Source organism: Pieris napi, chromosome 13 (genome assembly GCF_905475465.1).
Source record: "Pieris napi chromosome 13, ilPieNapi1.2, whole genome shotgun sequence".
NCBI classification, from domain to species: domain Eukaryota; kingdom Metazoa; phylum Arthropoda; class Insecta; order Lepidoptera; family Pieridae; genus Pieris; species Pieris napi.
The window spans coordinates 3417031-3434661 of record NC_062246.1 but is presented as its reverse complement, the minus strand read 5'-3'; the positions used below and the strand labels follow the sequence as shown (position 1 = coordinate 3434661).

General features: G+C 31.9%; 2 protein-coding genes across 2 annotated transcripts in view; both read right to left on the bottom strand.

The window, feature by feature from the left end:
• Nucleotides 1–29: 29 nt before the first annotated feature.
• Nucleotides 30–8162, bottom strand: LOC125055042 (coiled-coil domain-containing protein 96). Its single transcript, XM_047657246.1, has 9 exons — nucleotides 8031–8162; nucleotides 6239–6281; nucleotides 5565–5742; nucleotides 4903–5026; nucleotides 4435–4581; nucleotides 3493–3694; nucleotides 1649–1824; nucleotides 706–810; nucleotides 30–191 (listed from the first exon to the last, which is right to left on the bottom strand). The coding sequence occupies exons 1-9, from the start codon at nucleotides 8043–8045 to the stop codon at nucleotides 60–62; spliced, it is 1122 nt and encodes a 373-aa protein (XP_047513202.1). The 5' UTR covers nucleotides 8046–8162; the 3' UTR covers nucleotides 30–59.
• A 6931-nt stretch (nucleotides 8163–15093) lies between these two features.
• The window catches only part of LOC125055044, a 36600-nt gene continuing 34062 nt past the window's right edge, over nucleotides 15094–17631 (bottom strand). The window contains exon 7 of the mRNA XM_047657249.1: nucleotides 15094–17624. Within this exon, the coding sequence (XP_047513205.1) occupies nucleotides 17471–17624 (154 nt within the window). The 3' untranslated portion in view covers nucleotides 15094–17470. The remainder of the gene's footprint in view (nucleotides 17625–17631) is intronic.

The window sequence follows — 17631 nt, the reverse complement described above, 5'->3', positions numbered from 1 at the left end:
TTCATGACATAAATAAAACACATTGTAAGTGAGAGTAAATATATTTAAAAACATCAAAACTAATCATCTTCCATTTTTGCATTCTGAATATTTGAATGATGTACCATACGTTTCCGTGCATTGCGTACTTCCTTTGTTATATCTCGTACTTGTTCCTCTAATTCGACTTTTTTCTCGCGTAGACTTACGACCTGCAGTAAAAAGGATTGCCATATAAATGGTTTTTATTGTATTACGATGGCTTGTGATTCTGTTGTGAATATTAAATTCTTTTAATGCAGTTTTTTTATATTTACACGAGTGCTAGATATTTAAATAAAAGTAATATTTTTTGTACATTATTTACCTAACTTTACGATTTCGATACTTACAGCAGTTTTATTATAATATATATATAATAATAATGAATATATTTTCTACATATTTTGACCAGCAGCTACGGCTAGGAAAATTATACTTAAACTATTTTTAAACCCCTTAAGCAAAGAAATTGGTATCTAGTTTACCCACTGAGAAAAGATTTAAGTACTTAGAAAATTATGACATTGCAACAAGGCAACAATCGATAAAATTGTAATAAAAGTAAAATGTTCACGAAAGATTGAAACTTTTTCATTGCATGGCACAGCCTGTTTCGTTCCGTTTCTAGGGTACAATGATAATTACATTTGCATGCAAAGTTAGTAAGTTTTATGATGGATATACCTCGTCGGTGGCGTCTTGGTAGTCACGCAAAAGGTCCTTTCTTGTAAGAAGGCCCGCCTTCAGTCGCTCACCTTGCAACGACCAGCGTAGTTTGTCGCGACGGCTCTATAAGAGATGTTTTTAAGCAGTTAATTTGGTGGTAAGTTCTAAGACAAAATAAAGTGTAGGCTTTAAATATTTAAAAATGCTTAAAGAACAGTAATAACAATTGTGTAATGATTTTAAATTTTAATTGAAATTTTCCCCCAACATTTCGCGTGCTTAAAATGCTTGAATTTCATTCCCAAGAATCGTTTTAGTCTAGAAAACATTTATTTTATACGGTTAAGTTACTAAGGCATATTTTCTGTAAAGCCTATTTTTCAACATGTCAATAAATCTAAATAGCCTATGCTTTACATTAATTTCAATATTAATACTATAAAGTATTCCCTGATTCGTTTACATTTAACAAAATAACAAAAAATATGACAAACTAAACAAACAAGTGACAATATAGTTATTACTTTTGCTTAAAAAAAAAACAAATAGTTTGAACTATAGAAGATATAACATTCTTAACACTTTATCCCTTATGATTAGAACAAATATTTGTATAACAGAGGATTAAAAACCAATTTTGATTTGAAGCAATAAAAAATTGAAGTATTGTTGTTGGGAAAATCAGTCTACGTATTTAGTTAAAATTATAATATTTCTAAAGATGATAAGAGGTTTATGCATTAAGCTATGATGAGAGGGAATAAAATATACTTGACAAAACTTCAAAGTCCGCATAATTACTGACTTCCTAATTTATTTTATTGAGAAAATCACGCATTTACATTAAAACATTGCTCGTGTTCTTTTATAGTTTTTGTTATGAGAGTCGCACCCTGAAGCCACTATGCCAACACTACTTTGGGTTTATATATTTTAAATGTATGTTAAACATAACTCAAACCTTAACTTGTCCTAAATCCTCTCGAGCTCGTAAAAATTCAATCTCAGCATCTCCGAGATCGCATTCAGCAAAGTCGATAACTTCGTCTGTGTGATGCATCTTTTCCCTAATGTGAGCCAGTATTTGATTATGTTCAGTGCATTTTGAGCGATTTTTTATCAACTCGTCTTCTCGTTCTGCAACGAATTTCATATTTTGCAACGTCAAGGGAAAAGAAAATTGTGATATTTATTGATAAATGTTTTATTCTTATTTTATATAGGTCGGTTATCAAAAGCTGGCGCGTTCACAGTACTCACACTAATGCAATTTCACTATACAGTATGTTTAAAAATATAACTTTTTTGCCAAGCTATATATTTTAGTCTACTCTGGTTTTAGTAAGGTTGGGTGGGTTGTAAATAAATAAAAATGTGTCAAATACATATAAATATTATGTGCTAACGAGGGTGGATCCAAAAGTTCTAAGCTCGACCAAGAACGTAAAAGAGTAGTTTGTGTAAATAATTTTTCATTTTTCGACATAATCTCCATCTAGCTCAACACACTTCACTTTTACTTCACTAACAATTCTTTCAATACTCCTCTTAGAAACCCCAGTCGCATCTGATGTCAAATTAAAAATAACATTTTTTCATTAAACTGCTTAAAATAATTAAAAACATTGTGCACCATTTGACGAGATTGTCCTGGTAATGTTTGAAAAAAGATCAACATGTACAGTAAAGATCAACATAAACAGTAGCAAAAGCAAAACAATAACTGTCACTTTTATACTCATACGCATGAGCGAGCGCGAGAGAGACGAGAGAGTCTTTTCATGATGTATTTGTGATTGTATTTCAGTTTGACATCACGCCTCGCGCCTATTCACATACACTACACAAGCACAAATTGTAAATGTGTTGAAGCCGCCAGCTTTAAATAACATACCAATAGTATCAATGGTAATATTATTCTGATAAAATATCAGCATTCCAGGACACCATTTTGCTATTGCATAGACAAATATTTCAATGTTGTTGTGCACCTAAACTACTAATAATCTGTTCCACTCTTTTTGTTGTGTTTACAATATATACGTATGATTCAATAATGTTCGTATAACAATTATTATGTTCCATTAGCATTATTTTCGTTTCAGTGCATTAATTTAATCCGATTACAGATTCGTGGTTTTAACAGAATTTTAGCTGCGTTATTGACGGTTAATGTTTATATTTTGTTCGGTTAATGGCCTTTACATTGTGTTGTTAAATATAATGCAGTTAGTCCCAAACCTAATGTTTTTTTTTAACATATAGTTAAATAGACAAAACGTTTGACTAACAAAAAAAAAAATTAAAAAAATGAACTTTCTTTAAGATCTTAGTAGGAATTCACTATTTTCATAGCTTAGCATGTTTTTTAATTTCATGATAAATTGTATCACACAATTTCTAACTGGTTGCAAACAGCTAAAATTTAATTATTTACTGTATGGGGAAAACAAAACAGATAATAAAAAATACACGTCAAATTAAAAACCTACTTCAATTTTTTTAGTCATTTATACAAAATTATTCTATCTATCCTAACAGATCTAAAGTGTGTGTTTTCATTCTTCGTCACTTAAAATAAGATGTAAAACAGAGCTGATGAGCAAATTACAAATTTCATTATAATCTGCGCTGACCTGAAATTCAACCCTACAGGCGTCATCTCCAGTCGACATCTTACCTACCCATCTGCACAAAGCCCTCAAAGAGAATAGACGTGCACTCTAGAAACTTTTCAGATGGACCAAAACTTTTAGTATATTTAACCTAAACATACAATTTATAATTCTAGTTACTCTTAATTACCTTCTATTTTTGTTGAATAGTTTTGATTGTCGATATGCAATTGTTCGTATTGCGCCACATATAATCCGGGTCCAAGACATTCCAATTTGTGCACGATCACCTCCAGTTCAGCTACGGCGTTCCTGCATCTGATATACCGCAGACAAAGAGCTGAAGCTTGCTCGCTTTTACGTCTTTGTAAAGTTAAAAATCTTTCTACAGTCTGAAATAATAAACGTGTAATAGAGAAATGTATTTTTGCCATCCTAAGGTAAAATACCAAATTAGATAAAAGATTTTATAATAAAATTTCATTCTTTCCACTTCGCCTCTTGGTGTTTCACAACACAGCGCTCTTTAAGACAGTTTCTGCCGCGCACAACCTCTTTGTGAAACCAGTTGTTAGCGGAAGTTTTTCCAAACCGTTACAACTTTAGGGCCTTCACGAACGTACCATTCCCTCAATGATAACACCCGCAAGGCCCATTGCGTTGTGTGCGTGTGTGTGTGTGTGTGTGTGTGTCCATGACCGGCAGTTAGCATTTTATATATGAGCGTATGAAAAAGTTGTTTTAAAGTTATTTTAATTATTTGATTTTAATGATTTTTCATACCAAGATAAAAGTTCAATAAAAAAATTAAATTGTTTAAAATTAATATAAAGTTATGTGTTATACATTACACATTTTAATACTGTGGCCATTAAAAGTTAAAATAAGAGTAGAGTAGAATTTAAGTAGCCCCTAAATCGTAAAACCAGCGAAAAATAGCTACACCAGGCTGGCATAATGTTAATTATCATTCTTGAAGGTAATAAATCATTAATCTTTAAAATGTTTGCACTAAATATTGTATACATATTATTACTCTATTATACTACTCTATTATTGTATACGTATATTTCATAGAATAAATTCAAAAAATTTTGAAAACGCATTTTCAACTTAAAACTTATATAGGTACCTTGTCAGCAATAGGTTTGCCTTTCTTCGAATATATCAAGCCTGTACCAGTTGATTTTTCCAATTGTTGGAGATTATTGAAATTCTTTTCAGCGTGCTCCAATTTATCTTCATATGTAAATTGTACTGCTTCTAGTTTTCTCCTTATCTGAAATGTAAATATTGTATTTATTGTTGGAAATGTAACCTCTTTGAGAGCTGGTTAGTTTCACTGGACAAGAAAAATATCATATATGTACTTGTTAATATTATTTTTGTCATAATTATATAAATTTGAGATAACTCAATGACAAATGATTCAAAGTTACGTGGCATTTGTTAAATACCTTGCTTTAATAAATTTTGTAAATAAAATTCGAACACAAAATAACGTTTAACCTAACTCACGTGTTCATTTATTAATTACAAATTAATTGTAGTTATTTAACAATACCGTCTCCTGCGAAATTTGTTCACAAAAAATACTTACATCTCGCATCTCCCTTTCTTCTTTTTCTTTTAATTCTTCGTAAGTTAACAGCTTTTGTTGGAATTTTTCTTCCAATTCCTGAGCACCTTCTATAGGCTTTAAGACATGATCGAGCTTTCGTTTCCTTTAAATATTAAAAAACAGTGATAGCTGACATATTTTTTAAAATTACAGTATCCCTTATATCCAGGCTTTAAAATAATCCATTATTATTTAATGAGGAATCAAATCCAAAATTAGATATTAATTACAAGACGTAAACGATTAAACAAAACATCGTCAAAATCGAACATTGCATTTGTTTCTTTTATTATTAATATGAGCGAGGTCAGCGTTTTGTGCCTGACAACTTGATAAATAAATATATAAAAAGGCTACATAATGTGTGTGCTCATGGCCGTTTCCCCAGTTTGTATGCCCCCTTAATCTTAAACGCGTGGTAAGCATATACTGTAAATATTTTGATATTTAGTGGGAAATAAATATTACTTTATTATTATTTTCGGGTCTGATGGTTTTACAACGATTTCTGTAACTATATATAGCGTAAAAGTTAATTTTGTAGATATAAAAAAAGGCTAAGCCATGGCATGAACTCTCTAGGTTATTATTTGTATGGCCCTTAGCTACAATAATGCTGAAGATTTGTTATTTAAAATTACTTGTAGTATTCGCCCAATCTCCGATGCAGTAGATTGTTCTTCAACTGTAGTTGATATCGGTCGAACGAAAGATCTCTATAGGCTTGCAAATATTCGTCTCGGTTTATTGCTATGGGTGCAGTTTTTATAATACCATGTCCAATCTGCCCAAAGGAAGGCTCATCAGATTCAACACTATCTGTAATGTATGGATGTTTTGAAGACGCCAGCAGCGCTCCGTGGGAGTATTTGGAACTAAACGGAAGCATGCATTGTTCTTATAAATATCGTGTTGTAAACTATATACAGTGTATTAAAATCGATGCCTTCGAACTCAAACACTATTGTACTGATGTATAGGATTACTTGATTAAACTTTCATAGTGTAAGAGCTAAGTATAGGTTGTAATTTTGTTACAGTTTTAGAGAAAGTAACTAACGTAATACATGTAATAGGATGCTTTTACTCAAACGTAACTTTTTCAATAAAGATTCCTTGTAACAATGTACCGAAGCCAATGAAATTAATTTTATTTCAAGTGCACCAATAAATTAGTAACTTATATTTAAAACAGTGTTAGAAATTATAACCGGAACTTGCCGTCCATGAAGACATTAAGACTTGTGGAAATTAATAAATAAGTTTTTTAATTAACTCACTTGTAAAATGTAAATTAAGTTAAAAGTTTACATACCACTGTCTCCTTCAGGACTGTCGTCGCCAGATTTTTTGGTTACCTGTTTAGTCAAAATTATGTACTATAAAGTTTCAAAAATTTAAAACAAATTTTACTATATATTGTTCAATCATATGTCAGCCGGTAAAGTCGAATATATCGAATATCCCTTTTAATCATTTGTCTACTTCATTATTACATATTTTGAGTTCATTCCGTGCGGATTAATTAATAAACATTTCATTATATAATTTTAATTTAATGTTCTGTGGTTGGCAATTGACATCTGACAAAACTATTATATTGTATATTTTAATTTTCTTTTTATAGAACAGCGGCAGGACGCTCAACTGATGTTAAGTGATACCGCAGCCCATGGGCACTCTCAATGCCAGAGGGCTCGCGAGTGCGTTGCCGGCCTTTTAAGAATTATTACGCTTTTTTCTTAAAGGACCATAAGTCGAATTGGTTCGGAAATACTTCAGAGGGCTGGTTCCACAAAGCGTTGAAAAATTGCCTTAATTTTAAAAGATTCTGGTTTTATTAGATCGGATAAAGCTAATCATTGATCGTTTGAACAATGTTCAAAGAACCAGTTATTAGGGTCAGGTAAGGCTCGAGACAGTTGCTAACAATAATACTAGACAATAAATAAACAACTCAAAGATATAAATACAACGCCATAAGACGTCTCAACTCTCACTGATATAATATGACGGTATCCGTTATTAACGTTATTAGATAGGCTGTTCCGTACTAAGTACGTTCATGGTTATTGACCATTATTAGTCAGTCAATAAGGCCAGTCTTAACCGCTGAATATTTTGTCATTTTACAAAAATAAATTATTGAAATAATTAACAAAAATATACTGATAGATTATGAGGATATTCAGTAAACCATAATTATTTTGCAATAGTTTTTCGTGCGTTGTTTAAGGCTATGTTCACATGTAACGCGCGATCAAATTTGAAGAGCGTTCAGATGATGAGCGCTAACGCGCGTTGCGAGAGTACTCGTCAGTCTAGTTCGGTAGAACGTAGAAAATGGACGTGGAATAGGCTATTATTTTGTGGTTATATTATAAAGAAAAATATAGAAAAAGAAAACGTACACATTGGGTTCATCAAATTTTGAAAAAAAAATACAAATTATATTATATTTTTTATACCAATTTGCTATATTCCAACTTTCTGGCCTTTTTTCTACTTCATCGATTAGTAAGTCGATGTCAATATCTTCAATTTCACTCATTTTAAATGCGAGAACAAAATATAATTACGAAAATTAACAAAATTACATGCGATCGCGATGAAAGCGCGCGCTCATCTGAACAGCAAACGGACATTACATTAATATCAAAGCGCGCGTCAATGCGCGATCACCTGCGTATAGAGACTTTTTCTCTGAGCGCCGCGTTGACGCGAATTAACGCGCGCTCATGTGAACAGTTGTATGAAAATACCACAATGTCTAGTCGCGCGATTTCAAAACGCGCGTCAAGTTTTTGCCATCTGAACATAGCCTCAGACGTATAAAAATGTGACGTTTGCGTAATTCAGCAACGAATGAAATTGTAGGGAGCAGAACTCAATTTCACACAAAACAAAACGTTACAGTATCATTGATATCCTTTTTATCTACTAGGGTGTTAACACCTTCATAATAACAGAATTTACCTACTGCGTGTCTGATATGAGTAAACAATTTCTAATGGTACGAAAGTTACGTAAATTTTGCTATGTATCGATCGACAGCGCTCTGTACATTACTATAATTATAGTGAAAAGGACAACGGAACAAAGCATACCTTCGTCTCGGCCATATTGCGTGATCCAGTAAAATTACAGTTATTGATCCGTTTAAGGTTTCATCAAAAATTATTTAATACACCGTAATAGCGCACAACATGCAGGGATTCTGGATGTCATGGCGACGGATAACCAAGGATAACAGACAACGATTTTATTTTTAAAATTGGATATGGCATTGGCCACCTATATTTTCAGCTAAAAAAATTGTGTTCTTAGTGGCCAGTGCTACTAAGAACTGCTAATATAATAATAATGCTTATATTCTTTTTATAGGCTGAATTAATATCAATTTAAAAACTTTTAACAATAATAAAGATTTAAGCTAATAATTGGTCAAAATTAATTTATAAGTCAATTTTATTAACAAAAAACTAACGTGCTTCACACGGCTTAAGGACATTATACACAATATTTCGTCTTGAACACTAACATGTCAAATGTGATATTGGAGATGGTTAATTGAAACTGTATGATTTACGTTCCACGGCTTTCAATTTGATCCAATATTTAATCGGTGTTTATTGTTCAATCGGTGCTCGGATATGTGCGTGGAACAGCAACATATAAATAGAGAAGGCTCCATTGAAATGAAACATATAATACGATTTTGTAAAGAGTATCTCATTTTATGCTTCTTTTAACAATAATCAGTTTTATAAAAAACGTACGTAGTCTTGTGACACTGAAAAATCAAGTTTAATGAACTTTGGTAAAGATCAATGTGTTATTCTATTTCTATAAGTCGGGGTCGCAAGCATTAAAAACTAACTGAGAAATACAATATACATGCAGTATATGAGTCGAACATCCTAAATAGTATTTAATATCGAAAAAATTTCCAAATCTATTTAAAATTTCAGTAATGAATTATTGAGGTACTTTTGGCAGTTAAACGATAAAAAACGTCACTTCTCCCCGGACACATAAGATTTATACGAATAGTTAAAAGTAAAATGTTTTTGTCTAGTTAAATTTGCGGTTTTTTAATGATAGTTTTAAAACCCGATTATCAGAATAATTTATTGTTGCACTTTGTTAATTAATTTCTTTGAAGAAGAAAGTATTATTTTCTGTTCAGTTTCTCAATTAACAAACTCAATTCTCAATTAAACAAAAAGTATAATTGTTTTTTTTTTTAAAGGAATCTCGCTGTTGGCCTTAAGGGCGTTTACAGCTCGGGCTGTTTTGGCGAGAGTAGCTCGGCCTGAATGGGCGTTTTTCCCGCGGCTAGCGCAAGGGCGTCTCCTGTGAGACTCGGACCTCGGCTTGGGCCGTCGCGGGGTGGTCAATCGCCTGAAGGGTAGGACGGAAGCTCACTGGAGTGAGCGAAGTACGCAGTAAAGGTCCTCGCCTTCCCCGGTGAAGGCGGTTTTTACCCTAATCTGTTTTTGGCTATTATTATTATTTTTGGGCGGCTTTTAATTTGTCATTAGCTAAGCATAATTGTATTATTCATCATACTATATGCAATTTTAGAAGCGAGACTTAGTTAAGCAGTATGGCTCCCGTATGCCAAAAACGTATTACATTTTGAGGCCATAATCTTAACTAAACTTAGCTTGTTTCTTAACTTTTCTCTTTCCTTAAATTCTACGAAATTTATGTTTACATATTCTTCATTGTAGTACAGCCGGTTTAATTAAAAGCCACCCTGTCTTCATAACATTTCGTTTAATATTAATTAACATTAAAGTTTATAATTAATGCTTGTAAGGATTCTATAGAAAAAGGGCTGAAAAATGAGCCCTATAGAAAAGTCATAGTACCGGCAGAAATAAATAATTAATATTGCCAACGTTTTTACAGTCATTGCAAAACTGATAACGCAGATATGTATCAGGTTAGCTGATGTTCAACAGAGATGGCGCAATTTGCATATTATGCAGATTACGAAAATGCTGTATTAAAAAACACAACATAACAGTTAGAGAAAATTAAAATTAATTTCTACTTTGTAATTATATGTGAAAACGTGTTATCAATAAGTAAACTTAATGATAACACATTATTTCGATGGGTCTGACCTGACCCTAAAATACTGATATGTGGACTTGTCTTTGAACGGCGATGCAGGACTGATAAGTAGGCAAATTGTTATCTTGCAGAAATAGACGATTTAAATATATAGAAATCAATTTTAGAAGTTTTTACAGAGTATAGGGCACTTACTTTGTAACTTCCAATAGTGATGCTGACAGCGATCCTGATCCCAATAAGTTTTTTCGTTTGTACGAAACAGAACACATAATTCAATTAAGTACAGATAAAAAAGAAAATTAAAATTTAATTAAACAAACTACAATTAAATATTTTGAGAAAAAAAATGGTTACTACTGCTAAATAAAGTCAAAGTCCCGCTTCCTAAAATATTTCCTCACACCATCTTTGGTAAGGTGAAAAATGTCAACATCTTCATAAATGTAATAATTTAAAATTATTGCATTTTTCAATGTAATAATTTAAAATGATTACATTGAAAAATATACGAAAACCACATTTTCACATTATTTTTTCATTAGCATAAAACAGTTGAAATAAAAACAACACATTAAAACAGCGAAATGACGTGAAACATCCATCAATTCTTCAATTGGCACGGATGCCATAGTCATTTTGCCAGAGACATTACGCACCGTTCTTTTGTAGAAATAACCAAAAGCCCAGTTTTTTGTATAAATAAATAATAGTAATAATAATAAAAACTTTATTTAAGACAAAAGGGTTGTGACAAAATTCATATATCGCTAGTCCCCACACTAGGGAGGCCCTGTGTTGTGGGTAATTAGAAAACAATTATTCCGTGGTACATGTTTAAAACAGTTTATCAAAAAAAATAAAATACGTGTGGCACTCGGGGACTGCCGCGGTAAAGCTATTGCATAGCATTTTTTATAAACTTATGCAATATAATTATTTATTTATTTTTTGCAGTATTTTATTTTTCTTTGATATTAATTCAATCTACCACTCTACCAGACTCAGACTAACATGCCTATCCGATCACGCTAATCTGATGTGAGACGCAGTATGCGTTCTGTCCCGCTCTAACGCGTTTTGGCCGCACCTATATTACGTCATCATGTGTTAGGTTTATTTCGTTACGGAATTTCTTGACTCGGTCGTCGCGCTCAAAGCACGCGATAAAATCTATGCAATAGCTTAATAATAAATTTAGTGTTACAAATTAAGAATGAGTGAGTGTGTGAATGGGTGTGTATGCGCATGTATTTGAGAGAGTAGCTGAAAGTTGTTATGATCGTGCACTGTGTCTGTGTTAGTTTTTGAAACCGCAAAGTCATACCAAGATACATAGTAAGGCCTCTGTAGATACGAAATCCAATTTGGCTTGTGTTATTTCTATGTGATTTGCGAGTTTTTATCTGGATAGTTTGATGAATCCACAGATTTAGAAATTTTATTATATCTTAGTTAATTATTCAGAAAATTTAAAATGATCTTTAACAAAACCATAGTGTGCAATTCATTGAGTTCCGCATCAACCCACACGGCCATTGTAGATACATTTTTGTCTTTTTTATCGACAAGATTTTGCCGTTTAGAACAATATTCATGCATTAGCTTTAAGTACAAAATATGATATCCAAAATAAGATTTCAATAATAATCTTTAAAATTATTTGCAGGGCGTCTAACAAGTCATGCCAATCTTGCCTTTGACATATCAACAATTCATTGTTTTTCCGGGATTCTATCTCTAGGTGAGCCCCAACCAGATTACCCAGTACGTATGTTAAAATATGCATAAGATGTTATAAGCAATATTATATATTCATATACAAATGTTTTATTCATATATATACTTTTTACGCAGGTGCAGAAGGAAAATAAAGATCTTTTACTTAATTTTTTTCAAATTAAGTAAAAGAAGAATTTAAAGGCCGGCAACCCACTCGCGAGCCCTCTGGCATTGAGAGCCTCCTGTCCGTTTGTTCTATAAAAAAAAGAACAAAAAGCATGAAATCAAACGTCTGTTGTTTTTAATGAAGGTTAAAGATTTCATGAGCAGTACACCTCGTAGTATATAGTCACGTATTTATATAATACTAGCTGACCGGGCAAACGTCGTTTTGCCATGTATATCAAATATAATAAAAAATAGGGGTTGATCATAGAGGGGTGAAAATTATTTTTAATGCTGTATCATAAAAAATAATATCTAAAAATTATAAAAAAATAATTTAGGGGTGGACTACAATTAACATTTAGGGGGATGAAAAAAAGATTTTGTCCGATTTTCAGATATACCAAATATGCACACAAAATTTCATGAGAATCGGTCAAACCGTTTCGGAGGAGTTTAACTACAAACACCGCGACACGAGAATTTTATATATGAAATTTAATATTAGCTTTTAAATCTAAGCTAATATTGAATTTGTGTTCATTATAACCCGCGTAGGATAGATAAGGAGCTTATGTTGTTTTGTCTGTACAAAACAACTTTGTAACAAAACATTAAAATAATATATAAATTAAAATTGTTGAGGCGTAAAACAAAAACAAAACGATCGTGTAAAAGAGCAGTGTGCTAAATAAAAGTACATCGGTTTAATACGCCTTCCTGTAAGCTTTCGACAATTTTAATAGCGTTTAATTATCGGACTCAAAGGAGGTCAGCTGGCATTGGCTTGGATCCCTGAAAAGGGATCATAATGAACACATATTAAGACCAAACCCAATTTCGATACAGTTGGAATGCCTAGCACTGCTATAGATGCCTTGACAATACGGAATCGTCGGAATTGTTGCATGCTACATTCAAACTAATTTAATTATAGTGTATAGCGAGTATGTCCATTAGGGAATGCAATCCCGACTCGAGATCGTAAATTCGAGATCCCGCGGGATTAGAAATATCAATCCAGCGGGATCCCGAGATTTTCAGGATCTCGTCATGTTTTAAAAAATGTGAATTTCACATGACTGAATATGATGAAAACTGCTTGTTTGTGATAATGAGGTTAATTAAAACAAAATATTATTTGAAAGAAAACAAAGGCCTTTAGTAGGTACTAATAACAATAATTAACAGTTTTACGAACTTAACATATCAAAATAAAAGAATTTATATTATTTAAGGAGATTAAAAAGTAGAAGGAACATTTTGAAAGTTACTTATTAAAAAAAAGTGTATCAAGAGTGCTATCTGATAACCGGCATCTAATGTTCGTTGCGATGTACCCAGCTGCTGAGAATGCTTACTCCAACTCAACACTGGTTGGCAACAGCGTGAATAAGCAATTATATTATGTAAACTGCAAAAATTGCCCCCTTGTTCCTCTACATTCAAAAAAATCCATTTATTTTTGTATTACTGACTCTAATTTGTCTAAGCTAGCGTTTCGGAGAGTATCTTCTAATTCCTCTTGAAGTAATGTATTAGTTGTGTAACAGTAGAATTTATACATATTAAATTCTCTGCAATCATAGAAAGTGGCAAGTGATATTCGTTTAATACTATATATTAATTTGTACTTGTTCCTACTACTACTACTCTCTATTAATCTCTATAATAGTGTGATTATATTTTTTGATTTCTTCGATTTAGATATTTGCTTGGCAGTGTTGGATTATTCAATTGGAAAGTCTCATTGCCTTTCCATTGCTCCAAATCATCTTGAAAATTATTCGGATTTTTCAGATTTTTTATCGATGAGACCAACTTTTCTGAGAGAGTAGTTTCTAGGTCTTCTAGCTTTCGAATAATGAAACGCAACGTATGTTCTGCACTAAATTAATCAGTATCTCCCAATCCCGTCAATCTCGAACGGGATCTCGTCATATTATGCTTCGGGATTGATCCCGAAAAATGACACGAGATCTCGCGAGATCAGAATCCCGCGGGATCGGGATTGCATTCCCTAATGTCCATTGTATCGCTGCCTTTATCTTGACAAGGTATTAAAAGCTAATTTTATATTCATCTCCAGGAATTGTAAATCTTACAGCGTCCGACTTTCACACAAAAGAGCTTTTATATAAATTTAACGCTGCCGTATATTACAATTGATTTGACCTTGTCACCCATGTCTTTGTTGGGCTATTAAAAAAACAAAAGAGTTCAGGCCAGTAACCTCTGTAAGCTGGTAACCACGTAGCTCTGGGTTGATGCCAGACACCGACAATGCGTATCTTAAAATAGCAGCGAAAAGTGTGTACGACATTTTTCACGTATTAAATGATATGCGACTTTCGACATCATTGCATGTTGATTAGACTCAAATTCCCGTGATATGTTGTAATTGCACTGACCTGGCGATTAACACAAGTATGCCGGTGATTTCCTTTGGTAACGTTTGTAATTACAACTAGACATTAGGCTCGAGTGCCAAAAATATATAGCATTCATTTTTCCTAATGTTTTCCGGGCCTACGAATCCATTAGTCGCGTAATGGAACTATTTAGACGATTACAGTCATTATAAAGGGACGTTACGATTAAGGGACGTTAAAAAATATTGCGGCTATTGTAGTCAGTTATCGTATTCAGCAAAAAAAAAAAAAATATGACTATTAAGGCAACATTATTTAGGTAAAATCTGTTTTATTATTTTTATATTAATTTAAGACTTACTCTATTTGCGTGTTATTCCCACGAGAATGTAAGTGCGTGCTCCTATTTCACCATGCCTAATGCTGATAGAGGACAAATCTTTGTTTTTTTTAAAGTTCTTAAAGATGTCATGTGGAGCATGGTGTAATGGTTGCAGCTCCTTACAAACATTTTGTAATACAAAAAACTTTGCGATTAAAAATAGTGGCGGAGAGTGTATTGCCAGTTCTTCTCGTCCGTTCTACGCCCTTGATTTGAGAATTGGCAGTGAATGTAAAATTAGAAGCTTTTAATATGTTATTGACGTTCATATTATGTGTACATTGTGTTACCTAAATTAATAAATGATTTTGAATTTGAATTGAATATTATTTTACAGTATTTCAGAAATTATAAAACCTTCCATTTATAAATGCCAATAAGTCTTATAAAATATTTCATAAACTATGGGATCACGAACAAATGGATGACAAAAGAAAAACATAGTGGTGTGAAAGATTTTATTGTGTAAAGGTCAATGACATATATAAGTGATATCATATATTGAAGACATAAAAATACAGATGTAACATATTCTGAAAATATTTCATAGATTTTGAAAGTGAAAATTATTTTTAGGCGTCACTAATATTAACTTATGAATATAATAGTCTATATATAGCCTTATCTATACATAAACATTCAGCAAGAGCAATAAGGCACAGCAAAAATTAAATTTTAGTGCACATTGTCGATTGGAGTATTTTAACTTGACTAGAATATATGTTATAATCTTTAATCTATGTTTCAGTTAGGTCCAAGACTTGATATTATTTTGATATTCGGTTCCGTAACCGCTTATTAAAAACAAGGTATTATTAACTGTAGATAGAATAGTATATTGTGTGACTAGTACACACTGTATTTTTCATATCACATGTTATGAAACAACGAGTTTTAATTTCTGTAGCCGGTCGAAGTAAGACTATTTCAGACAAATAGCGCAGTAATATCTTATACTATTTTAATCATAGAATAATTCAGAAATTAGATAATAAAAGTACATTTTATTATTGTTAATTTACCATTTTAACAGTTTGTGTGAATGTACCATTGTTGATACAGTCGCATTGGTCTGAAATTGTCTTGTTTCGACTGGCAAAACAGAGATCAAAACTCGCTGTTTCAATGCATGTGATATAAAAAGATCTATATTATACATGTTGACTTGACAAAAAGTTAAAATGTTTTAAAAACAATTATTAATTTGCAAAAAGTTTTGAATTCGAATAACACTCAATTTTAATCTTAAAATCTTAAAAATACAAGGAAAGCTTAAAAACAGTACGCTTCTATAATTATCACTAAAAATACTAATATGAAAACAGTTTGTACTTAGTTTAAAATAATATATAATAAGTATTTAAATATACATTAGGCAGTAAGGTTGTAGCTTTTACTTGGTACACCTTGCAAGGTACCTTTCTTACCCTGAATATTAATAGAGATCAACTGTCAACAAAGTATTTATTTAAAAAAAACTTGTTACGCAAAACGAATGATGCGGAAAAGAGGAATTTCATTTCTTTGTTATTTTAGGTGTGACATCGAAACACCTACTTGACATGACGGAAGCTGAAATTTTAAATTTAGAACAAACTTTTTTGTTATTCAGGACTCGACGTATCTTTCTTGTTTTCGAGTACTTCGAACTACTTGCAAACTTACAGACTCATTTTGCCACTTATCTCTGGAATTTGTAACACAGTATGAATAATAATGAAGCCACGATTTTTCTAGAGCGGTGTAAGGAATTTCGTTTATTTTTTTATGGTTATTCTTGATGAAAGACAAGAAACTATGTCAGTTTTAACTAATTATTATGATAGGAACCACATTAATTTTGGTTCTAATCGCCTTTATGTTAAAGTTATTAAAGAAAATCCCTTCTTTCCGTCTTCTATTCATCTGTTATATGTAAAATATTATTTTATAGAAAAAATACGACAATGATTTTTAACTTATCACTTCGGTGCTACTTGCATTACAATAGATATTGGCGCAATATCTATTGTCGTACAAGCTAATGATTTTGGAAATAGGGTTTTTTCGCTTTTAAGTGTAATATTTTAGCTACAACCATAATAAAATGAGCAAATGTTATTAAAATGTAGAAGTTATAGTTCTATATTATATACAAGCAACTTGGTGTTATCAAGAGGGATACCTCGAAGATATTTAAAAATTACTACAAGATCTTAAAACTAGGTATATTTAGCACTTCGAATATATTTCTAAATTCAACAATAAATTATCATAATTAAAGTAAATACAGATTTTTATGAACAATTAATAAACTTCAGATAAAATCATCAAATTTGAAAGTTATTTTTTATTTAAAATAATACATACCTTAATTAGAATATAACAATAGTAGAATATAATAAATGGCAAGCTTTAATGCATTGCAAATTTTATATAGAATTTGAAATCCACGTCAAATATTTTTTTCGGACAATTAATACTTTAATATCCAGCTAATTTCAAAGGTATTTTACTAATAGAAGATATCCATTAAATTCTCTGAAAGGACTTAAATATGACCTGAATGAAGCTGCTTCATTTTGTATATTGTAAGTAAGAATAAGATTATAGACAAAAAGATTTATTATATTTAAATAGATAATAAAAAGACCTTGATAAAGAGATATTACATTTCAAATACCTATATAATAAACGAGCATTGAAAAAAAGCCAAAAGCTGTTGGATTAAAACTAGCGTTTGTGGAAGACATTTTCGCAGATCTTTGGTCTGGTTTGAGCAGAGTTTAGGGAGTAGTGGAAATGTCCATTGTACCTGGACCGTGAGAAAAAGACTGAAAGGTCATCGACCTATGATCGTAGGTTCGTCCGCCATTGCAAGTTCATCGGTCGCTGCCTTATCACCTTTCCTTTTACGGGAATACCAGAGGAAGGACGCCGCTGCGAAGAAGTTCACTAGGACAACGAACCACGCCAGGAAGTAACTTATGTGGAAGCTGGAAA

Excerpts from the sequence above, each read along its gene's own strand:
- LOC125055042 (XM_047657246.1), bottom strand. Across the intron at positions 4,582-4,902 it reads AAGAAAGGGAGATGCGAGAT|ATAAGGAGAAAACTAGAAGC; the intron begins GTAAGTATTTTT and ends TTTACATTTCAG. Across the intron at positions 1,825-3,492 it reads CTATTCAACAAAAATAGAAG|AACGAGAAGACGAGTTGATA; the intron begins GTAATTAAGAGT and ends AATTCGTTGCAG.